Genomic DNA, 11,154 nt, shown 5'->3' with positions numbered 1-11,154 from the left:
ATAAAAAAAAAAAAAAGAAGGGAGAAATCATAGTTACACAAATATATACAAAAAATGTGAAAGAGAAAAAGGTTAGAAAGAATGAAAAGTGAGATGGAAAGTAAGAGAGAGAGAGAGAGAGAGAGAGAGAGAGAGAGAGAGAGAGAGAGAGAGAGAGAGAGAGAGAGAGAGAGAGAGAGAGAGAAAGTCAACGAGAAAATAAGAAGGAAGTAAAAAAAGGAGAGGAAAAGTTTTGAATGGAAATAATAAAAAGGAAAAGAGTTCTAAACGAGAAAGAAAGAAAGAGGGAGAGAAAAAAATAGGGAAAGGGGAGAGACAGAGAGAGTGATAAAGAGAGAGAATGAAAAAAAAGTGCAAAAAGATCTCACCTAGATGTTTTACCTGTGTTGAGCTTTTTTTTTTTTCTTAGGTGTCTAGTTTTGGAGTGTGTGTGTGTGTGTGTGTGTGTGTGTTCCCCATAAGAAACCGCTGTATCTGGCATCTATTGACTACGAGAGGGCATTCGACTCGGTAAAAAAATAAAAAAATAAAAAAATAAAGCGCTCCTGAATATGATTTGAGAGCTGGGAGGAATTGAAATCGATTGTAGAATACTCGATGACTTACACAAAGATGAAACAGCGGCTATAAACCTCGTGCAGATGTTGTTGACTGAAATACCATTAGAAAAAGAGGTTAGGCAGGAGCATACCATATCAAGGAGTTTAATATAGGAAACGAATATTTAAGTAATCTTTAATTTGCTGATGATATTTTCCTTTTAACGAGACTAATGATGATCTACACCTTACGATACAAGAACTAAACAGGGAGTCTACAAGATGGGCTTAAAATGAAAATGAAGAAGATTAAAGTTTGGTTCACCGGTCATGTTCAAATCGAGCAAATAGACACTCATGCGGAAGCTCTGGAAACGGTAAATAAATATGTAAGCTTAAAACAATTGATACAAACAACTGATGCACTGGTTGTGATGTGAAGCTGATGGGACTGAGCTGCGGCTAGAGGCTTGGCGATAATGACCATACCATAGCAAACAGACAGATAGACAGACAGACAAACAGACAGACAGACGAAGAAAGAAAGAAAGAAAGAAAGAAAAAGAGGAGGGAGGGAGGGAAAGAATGAAGGAAGGAAGGGAGAAAGAGAGAATGGAAGAGAAGAAAGAAATAAAGAAAAACTACTCAAGAGGCGGAACAGAGGCGTCATCCACGAAGTCAGGAGAATCAGGTCGTGGGGGGACGGGCTGGCGGCGAGTCCCTGTTGCTGCTGAGGTGCTGCTGCTGATTGTGCTGATGCTGTCTTTGTTGGTGCTGTCCTGGCTGACGATGTTGGTGTAGTCCACGTCTGGTGTCTTCTCTCCAACCTCAAGATAATTCGAAGTTCTGAAGAAGAAAAAAAGCGTTGGATACATTGTTATCTTTTTCGTGCCCTATAATTATTCTTTGGTGGATTAGCAGCGCGTATAGAGGATCAGATACAGTAATGCAAAAGGAATGAAAGTAGTATTAACTGTTTTTAGCTATCTTTTCTTTCCTTTCCGCTGCGTCTTTATAAATAATTGGTGGTATTCTCAGACGCTTCCGCCTCTCAGTTCAATTACTTCCAAAGGTCACAAACGAGATTAGCCGGTTCCTCATCAATGTTTGTCACTTTCATGATGCAGAAGCCTTGTCGAACTATCACTAGGCTTATTAAACTACCTCCCATGGACATACTGACACGACTACTACGAAAGCCTTATTAAACCTGGGTGTGTAGGCCCCGAAATGTTTGAGATTATAGGCTCTATAGACATAAACGTGAATTGAATGCCTAACGTGTTGCTCTCGTGAAGCAGTCAAGTCAAGGGGGGGGGGGGGGTTAAAGCGTACAATTACCACGATACCTTAACCCTTTCTAAACTTGTCCCATTATACACACCTGTGACTTGGCGAGCAACTTGAAACGTATACACCCGACACTCACATATCATCCTTGCTCAAAGTGCATTTAAGACTCACTTTCCCACGCCGTTCTGAGTTTGAGTTTTTGCCTTGAGTTGTTCGTCAACACTCGGCTCGCCTAACTGGTAGTGTGAGGTCTCAAGGGCTGCGACGAGAAGGTTGGTTGGGCTGGTTTGAAGTGAGGACTGAGTGGTCGTTGGGCTACTTGTGGTGCTCAGTTGGGCGGGATTTAGGGTAAAGATTGGGCTAGAAACTGGGATTCATGGGATGGGGAGAGAGAGAGAGAGAGAGAGAGAGAGAGAGAGAGAGAGAGAGAGAGAGAGAGAGAGAGAGAGAGAGAGAGAGAGAGAGAGAGATATTCGTTGTTCTGATCTAGTTGTTAATCAATATACAAGATGCAAATCACTAATATCAACCTGGAAACAGAATGATCATAGTAATAATAATAATGAAAATAATATAATAATAATAATAATAATAATAATAATAATAATAATAATAATAATAAAAATGCAACCCTTCTTCTAATCATCTGTTTCCGATAACAAAAACTCTTCATTGTTCTCTCTCAAGCAATGTGAAAAGAACCATAATTAGAACTTGCCTCTATTATATTTATTGACTGGAATGTTGTCGCCATGCAGAGTAACAAATGCTAACAGAGGAAAGAAAGTCATGCGAACTCCGATGACTCAAGTGGCCAAAATGACATAACCTCTTCACGCTTATTCAAGTTTGTATATATAGTCTTGCCATTACGGGCTTCAACAGGGAGCGAAGAGACCTGTCCAGATGACCACTTATGACTGACTGATTGACCCCTCTTTTGGCTACTTGATCTCTCTTTCGGCCACTCTTCTCTACTTTCCCTAATGTTAGTAACTTTTTTTTGTTTGTTTGTTTGTTTTATTTGCCTTTGAGTTGCTTCCCTTTCGGTAAAAAAAAAAAAATTGTCAACCCGGAATCAAGCGACACACTCTTAACAGGACCAAGTGGAGCTCGGAGGGACAGCATTAACCAAGCAAGACTGGTGCCACTATAAAACACTTGCCTGCGCCACTAACGGGTTGGGACCGAACGATAGGCCTTATCAAGAAAAGCTTACCAGTACTTTCGGACGAACGTAAAAACATAAATAAGTAAATAGATAAAAATAAACGTCCACGCCACCCCTATAATCACTGAAGCCAACTGACCTTCATTTTACAGTTTGGCGGAGTGTATATTGGGAGGGAGGAGGAGGGCAAGAAGTAAAGGGCAGAGTTCATGGCTCAAAAAACGATAACGACCCAGTCTGACATTTGCAAGCCAAGCCACTCTATGGAAACCTGTATGCAGTAATGGAGAGACAGACAGACAGATAGATAGGCACACAGACAGCAATAAACATGTAGACAGACAGGCAGGTAGACTCATAGATAGACCTACGAATACATAAACACGGTATTGACAGTAGTAGTAGCAGTAGTAGTAGTAGTAGTAGTAATGATAATGGTAGTAGTAGTAGAAGAAGAAAATGATGAAAAAGAAGAACAAAAAGAACAAGAAGAACAAGAAGAACAAGAACAAGAAGAAGAAGAAGAAGTAGGACAGTAATGATAATGGTAGTAGTAGTAGAAGAGAGAATGATGAGAAATGAAGAGAGAGAGAGAGAGAGAGAGAGAGAGAGAGAGAGAGAGAGAGAGAGAGAGAGAGAGAGAGAGAGAGAGAGAGAGAGAGAGAGAGAGAGAGAGAGAGAGAGAGAGAGAGAGAGAGAGAGAGAGAGAGAGAGAGAGAGAGAGAGAGAGAGAGAGAGAGAGAGAGAGAGAGAGAGAGAGAGAGAGAGAGAGAGAGAGAGAGAGAGAGAGAGAGAGAGAGTATTACTGGCGGATCTTACTGTTTACGTCGTGATAAACAGTCTCATTCCCTCACAACTTATTTTTATTGCAAGGAAACACTCAGAAAGAAGTGACGAGAAGGACGTGTTACTCGGTAGTAGTAGTAGTAGTAGTAGTAGTAGTAGTAGTAGTAGTAGTAGTAGTAGTAGTAGTAGTAGTGCCAGTGGTGACAACAGTAGCAAGAACCAGTATTTCAATGTTATACGGATAAAATGTATACATGTTTTTTTTTTTATTTAGTATCATGACAGACACATGAGATTTTGTTGTTGATGTTGTTGTTTAAAATCATGACCTAGGCACATAAAAGAACCTACTGAACCCCTCCCTCTCCCCCCCACCTCCCTCCTCCCATGATCCTCAACAACATGGCTCAAACACAAAAGCAGGCTGACTGACCGGACATCCATTCCTCTCCCTTCCTTCCTCACCTTCGGCATGGTCACGACGAGGTGGCCGGTGACCTGCGACCTCTTGGCCTCGGCTCGCCCCGGCCTCACCTCCTCCATTAATACGAGCTGCAGCGGCTTGCCCCTCACTGTGACGCGCACGTACCACGGCTGCACGTCACAGGTAAGCAGGGAGGAGTCCAGGTGCCTGAGCAGAGGACACGAGGCTCATAGGTATTGGTTTTCTGAGCGGCATTGAGGGGAATGTTCTCTTGGTTTTTATACTTTTCTTTTATGGTGGACTCGTGGATAGGAGAAGGGATAGTGAAGGGACTGGTGGATAAGGGAAGGGATAGTGAAGGGATTGGTGGATAGGGGAAGGGATAGTAAAGGGGCTTGTGTATAGGGGAAGGATTAGTTTTTTTTTTGTGTGTGTGTGTGTGTGTGTGATTAGCTCATGATATCTTTTTGTTTCTACGGCTGGGGGTTTTTTTTTCTTGTAAATATTGATAAGTTTAAAGCCAAAGAGAAAGCACCAGTTCAGCTCCAAAAATGTCTTATTAGTCAACTCTTGAAAGAATTAATAGGTGTTGGAAGAGTTTTCGTCGTACAAAGAAAGATAATGTCAAAAAATTAGATATACAAAACAAAAGTAGTAACAGGAACGGTTTGAAGCACAGATTTTAAGTGAAGGTTTCGTCCAACACAAGAATACGCAAGGATAGCAGACTAGAAGAGGCCAGACAACACACCATATATATATACCAGGGGACTAAATTGGTAAAGTGCCCCACCTCACCAGTAAACGGCCGAAGGGTAAGTGCAAAGAATGTGACCCGATGCGAGAACTGCTGCTGTTGTTGTTGTTGTTAGTGGCGGTGATATTGTTGTTGCTGTTTTTTGCTGTTGCTTTGTTGCTGATTATATTACTGTTGTTTTCACCTATTACTATTATTATGGTTATTGTTAATGTTATTTTTAGTAGTAGTAGTATTGTTATTATTGTTATTTGTATTATTTTTGCTATTATTTTTTCTATTATTACCTTGTTAACTACTATGCATCCACTACATCAACAACACGATAACAACAACACAACAATTTCATCAACAACAACAAAAAAACTATTACTACGACTTGGACTACTGCTAATACTAACACTAATACTATACTATCCTATAACTACTACCGCGGCCATCACACCATCATCATTCTTACTCCGTTTTTTTGTCTCCGTTATTTTCTTCCCACCACAGCAAGTAGCAACCAAATTATTAGAGACAACAGGTGAGTAGCTTTCTTCTCACCTGTACGTGTTCACATCCAGCACGAAGCGGTTGTTCTCTTCGTCCTCGGTGAACGTGAACTCGAGGTTGGCAGCGTTCGTGTTGAGGGGGCGGCCGTCGGCGGTGAAGAGACGCACCTCACGCTTCTGTAATGGTGTCAAGGTAGGTCATTTTAGGTCAGAACAGACGCACTTAACGCTTTTGTTTAGGTAATTGAGGAGTCAGCAACACATAATCGTAGAGGACAGACGCACTTCACGCTTTTGTTGTAACGTTTAGGTAGGTCATGAGTCAGCAGCGCATAATCCTTCAAATTTCGCAAAAGGATTATTAAACCTCTTACCCAGCATGTTTAGCTATAGTTGCTCTGTTGCACCTCTAAGTTTTCTATGAGTTGCCGACAAACAATGCAAACGCCACATAATACTGCATCGTGGAGGTATAGACAAACCCACCACCCACCTTCTTGCATCCATCGGCGAGGCTGCGTGTGTTGGTGTCCTTCCTCGTGCGGGCGATGCGGCGATGCATGGCGAGGCGAGTCTCCGGCGTGTGGGTGCTGGCGCCGGCCCACCACCTGACGAAGAAGGAGAGAAAAGGGTCGGAGAATCATTGAAAGAACTATATGTTTGTATGTCCGATGATGTGATGTTTCCCATGATGAGGATATAGTTAAGGGTAATGAAGAGAAGAAGAAGAAGAGGAAAAGGATGATGATGATGAAGATGAAGACGAAGAAGAAGCAGAAGTAGTAGTGGTATTTATTGTAGTAGTAGTAGTAGTAGTAGTAGTAGTAGTAGTAGTAGTAGTAGTAGTAGTAGTAGTTGTAGCAGTAGTAATAGTATTGAGATCCATGAAAGTGCATCAAAGGAAAATAAAGATAAATTGATATAGATTCTAACAGACTCCCCTCGATGATCAGACATGGCTATGAAAAATAAAAGACAGCGACAATAATGTAAAAAGAAGAATAAAAAAGGGAGGGACAAAAACAATGCCTTAAAGAGTTAACGGGTAGATGTTGACTTTGGCTTTAAACTAATCTGATTCTAATGTTACCAGAGAAAGAACAGGTGGGAGGTGGTTGACGCTCAAATTCACAAGCAGCATAAACAGTCACGGGGGTTGTAGAAAGGTTACGTAAATAAATATTAAAAAAATCCAATTGCAGTGCTACATGCTTTTACTTACCTACTTCTACTACCGACTTTTTCCTCATTCTACTTACTTTTCGTCGTCTTCCTCGTCTTCTTCGTTGCTACTTTCTTCGTCACGCCCACAAGTCTCCCTTTCCGCGGCTCTTTTCTCTGCAAACACACGATAACGTCACGCTTGTCACGGGAGAGACGAAGAAGTTCAACACCGCATTCTCCGTATTCTCAGACGCTTTGGGTTCTCAGAGGGGGTTAGTCAGGTTCTCATGGGTGGAAAAAAAATGGGCGGCTTTTCCAATACCCTACGCCCCTGTCCACCCAGCAGTGAATGGGTACCAGGTATTAATCGGGGGTTGTGTCCCGTCTCCTGGGTTCTGTTCCCTTCTATAATTCCTTCCCCGTCCTGTCTCTCTCCGGCATATGACCACAGAAGTTGCGCCGACTAAACGAAACTTTCCAAAACTTTCAGGTTCTCATGAGTGGTTTTCACGTTCATGGTTCAGTACCCTTGCCAAACTATCACTAGGTTCAAGAAACTACCCATGAAAATACCCCCAACAATAACCTCTACGAAAGCTTTGTCAAATGTAGGTGTGTAAGCCCCGAAATGTTTGAGAATACGAGTTCTCTTCTTACACTTCCTCACCCATTGCTTGCTGCTGGTCGGCCATCACGGTGGTGTTTGCTTCGGCCAGTTCCTGCAGGGCTCGGAGCCGCTCTGACCTCGTGACCCTTGCCCCGTCCAGCTCCTCGAGGCCCGGCAACATGCAGATGACCCAGGGCCTGTAGCCGCGGTAGGTGGTGCACGGATTACCTGTCATGTACCTATGGGAGTTACATGGTAAAAGGAATCGCTTAAATAAATAAATGAGATCAGGCATTACTTCAAGGTGTCATTATACTCTTTTTTTTTTTTTTTGGCATACACGTAGAATAATGATATGAGACACACTTCCTTGTGAATGCTCGTGTTAACATTACATATTCTGATAGTTGCGTGAAGAGTGTGCCTTTAGTGATAAATCCATTAAAAAACGTGTTAGCGAAAGTATATTGAACACTTGTAATATATTAAAAGATAGGAACACTTAACACATAAACATCCATTTCACGTGACTAACAGCTGGGTGAGGCACGGCAGCTCCTGGAGGCTCGCGAGGGAGGCGATGTCCGTGATGAAGTTCGCGGTGAGGTCGAGTTTGCGCAGGGACTCGCACCTGACCAGGCCCTCCACGCGCTCCAGGTTGTTGAGGGCCAAGTTGAGGTACTCGAGGTCACGAAGACGACCCATGTTCTCTGCAAGTTAGGTCAGAGTGGGGCATGATTTTACGGGATTGAAAGAAGGATGGAAGCATTAACAATGAGACCAAAGAGCTATATCGGAAAGGGTCTCTTCAGATTTAATATTTGGGGTTTTATATTGATCTGAAAGGGATGACCGTGGCTCTATACGTCTCCGCTGATCTTAGAATCACTCCATCGAGGCACCAAATATTCGTAGAACTGATAATTACGAAGGTAAGGAGTCTATAGTAAATAAATAGAGGTAAAAAGTAAATTACATGTAATAGAGATAATTAAGTAAGGAAATTCACTATAAAGTCAGCCAGTATACATTTTTTTTGCCTTATATTTAATTTGAACTTCTTGAATAAATGGATAAATACTAGTTTCCCAGAAGATAAACCAGCGAAGTCACTACAGGAGGAGAACCTTACCGATCTTGGAGATGATATTGCCTTGTAAGTAGAGAATCTTCAGCCTCGGACACCAGCGATGGAGGTGCTCTATGCGCTCGATGTCCTGCTGGTGGAGAGAGAGTTCCTCCAGCGTGGACAGCTCCCCGTCGTTGTGCTCGGCGCGCTTGCGAACCAGATCCAGAGTGACTGCCAGGCGTGGACGCAGGTGGTGAGGGGCGGTGGGGGGCGGAGGATGAGGGGGGAAAGACGATCAGTAGTAGTAGTAGTAGTAGTAGTAGTAGTAGTAGTAGTTTGCCTTTCTTATACCTCCTGATAGTTTCAATGCACAACAACAACAACAACAACAACAACAACAACAGAGAGAATTATTACCGCTTACACTGCAATAAGTCAACAGTTCCTAATCATTACTCACTGCTTTATGCCACTCGCAACACACACACACACACACACACACACACACACACACGTAAATTAAAGATATGAGGGTGAAACGTTGCAATTCTTGTTTTTAGTTCCCCCTGCTGATGAAAATGTGCCAGATGTATTGTGAGATTTTAGACAAATGATTTTCTATGCCCCATCCACTATCATTTTGACTACCCTAATCTTTTTACACCTTTTGTCAGTCCGTCCCTTCATCAGGTGCAGTGACCCAGCGTGCATGAGGCCGAAAAACGTTGTGCTCCTTGTCCGTTCCTTTTGGCCTAATAGATAAAGTCATTTCCTAACTCACTTGACTTTTTGTTCTGCCGCCAGCACCTAGACCCCCTACATAACGGATATCTACTCTCACCTACTGATATACCTTCGCGCTATTATAACAAGAATATTATGAGGAATCTACCAAACATTTTTAACACCATCCCAATTGTAATTATTATTGTGAAGTAACTCTGTAAGTAAATTGGAAGAATATACCAGAAAAGTGCTCTAATTTGGTTAAGTCGTAAGGAGAAAGATGTTTGGAAAGGAGGAAGGAATATGCTGCTTCAAATTTAAATGTGACTTTTTTTTAAGAGAGAGAGAGAGAGAGAGAGAGAGAGAGAGAGAGAGAGAGAGAGAGAGAGAGAGAGAGAGAGAGAGAGATTAAAGTTATAACCCGGAAGGAAGAAATTTACATAGCTTGTTCTATAGTTTTTTTCTTACACACACTACAGAAAAATGGTGTCGCACCCTCATGAGCTTAAAGAATTAATATAATTTTAGTATTTGTGGAGTTCGTAACCTTTATTTTATACATTTAAATTATTATAGCCGGCACTTCTAACCTTGATTTTTTTTTCTCCGCCCTCGTCCTGCCCCCACGTGGTCCGCTACTCAATGAACGACTGTTTGTGGCTTACGTAACAAATGGGTATCTGTAGGCTGATTAGTTTGTAGCCAGACACGAAAAGACCCAGCACTCGTGAGAAACATTAGATTCTGCCTCTCACTCAGTAATTAGACACTTAACTTGCAGCCTCACGTAGCAGATTATTGATGCTGCTGCCTTGGCTAAACAGACTTAATAGAAACAGCTGATACGAAGGCTTGCAATACTCACTTCTCACCATCTCTGCGTGACTGGATTTGCCGTACGAGTTACCGGTTGAGGTACCACGTGGATTCACACACACACACACACACACACCGCTTTTTTCCGCCCTAGTCAGCAAATATGAACGATGTTGTTTTTTGTTAGAAGCGTAAGTTGTATAAAATCGTGGTGCCTCATTTTTTTCACAGATGGAGATTCAGTTTATCTGTTTTATTGCACGAACACTCATTAACTTCGTCGTTACTAGCGGGCAATTCAGTCACCTAAAGTTCATTGGCACCTGGTTGCATAAGAAAGCAGTAAATTTTGCATGCCGTCACCGTCTCGGAAGAGCATCACATGACCTCTGAGTAAGATTATTCAGCGGTGCGTGGCTGGCTTCTCAAGGACATTATATACATGGCTGATATTAGCAGTTCATGGCCCGCACTCTCGATTCGGCTCATTCGTTCATCCTCAAGGGGTGATTTACATGAACTATTATAATAAACACGTGCAATTTAACAACACTCCATGACACGTCGGAGTCAGCTGATACCGGTCCCTAGCGTCCTCTCGTCGCCATGGTAACGCTGCGGCGGCTTCATGGTGCCAGATCGTCGTACTCACCCGATTTTCGACCCAATAACTGTCTCCTCCAACCCAATAACTAGATTTGTGTATAGTTATCATTGAAGTGATTAATTACTGGTATCATTCTGCGATGGTTAAGTGTAAGAAAACGGTAAGTACAATGTAATGAATACGTTGATTTGGCATTGGTGGTCGGCGCCATCATGCCTGCACATTCATTGCGTATCTTTCGTAACTAATTAATTCTTCAGCTATGATCAGACAGTAAAAGGTCTTAATAACGAGCTATTTGATATTTTTCATGCAAATCGCGTTTATTTAATTGTAGCTTGTTAGCGAAAAGCAGTGGCTCGTAAAGGATTCTCAAGTGCTGAATAAACCACCGAATATTGATTTAGGGAGAAAACTGGGAAAAAAAACTCATGTCGGATAATCAGAATTTATACATATAGGAATTACAGACACATTTAATTAAGAGGAAAATAGCAATATATAGGTAATAGGATCGAGTCATGCACATCAACAACTTCCAAAGGCCAAAATTGAACCTAATCAGGTTCTAATGACTCCTTTTCCACCATGACAATACAGAAGAATGATTAAACTACCAGAATAGCCCTAAAACAACCTCTATAAAGCCCCATAAAGCCCAGGAAAGCCTTAGCAAATTGGTGTGATTGGTATGGCCC

The 11,154-nt window shown here is 42.0% G+C and overlaps 1 protein-coding gene across 2 annotated transcripts; it reads right to left on the bottom strand.

The window, feature by feature from the left end:
- Positions 1-719: 719 nt before the first annotated feature.
- On the bottom strand, positions 720-10,454 carry LOC127003408 (dynein axonemal assembly factor 11-like). Of its 2 annotated transcripts, none has more exons than XM_050870034.1 (9): positions 9,899-10,454; positions 8,371-8,538; positions 7,774-7,948; positions 7,299-7,435; positions 6,727-6,805; positions 5,961-6,075; positions 5,520-5,644; positions 4,255-4,420; positions 720-1,385 (listed from the first exon to the last, which is right to left on the bottom strand). In XM_050870034.1, exons 1-9 carry the CDS (start codon positions 9,906-9,908, stop codon positions 1,368-1,370), a joined length of 993 nt encoding a protein of 330 aa, XP_050725991.1. In that variant the 5' UTR covers positions 9,909-10,454; the 3' UTR covers positions 720-1,367. The 2 variants fall into 2 exon arrangements, with proteins under 2 accessions (XP_050725991.1, XP_050725981.1); XM_050870024.1 differs by having other exon boundaries at positions 7,299-7,477; positions 9,899-10,448.
- Between the last annotated feature and the right edge of the window lie 700 nt (positions 10,455-11,154).

This window comes from Eriocheir sinensis, chromosome 3 (genome assembly GCF_024679095.1).
Source record: "Eriocheir sinensis breed Jianghai 21 chromosome 3, ASM2467909v1, whole genome shotgun sequence".
NCBI classification, from domain to species: domain Eukaryota; kingdom Metazoa; phylum Arthropoda; class Malacostraca; order Decapoda; family Varunidae; genus Eriocheir; species Eriocheir sinensis.
This window is presented reverse-complemented; position numbering and strand designations above follow the sequence as displayed.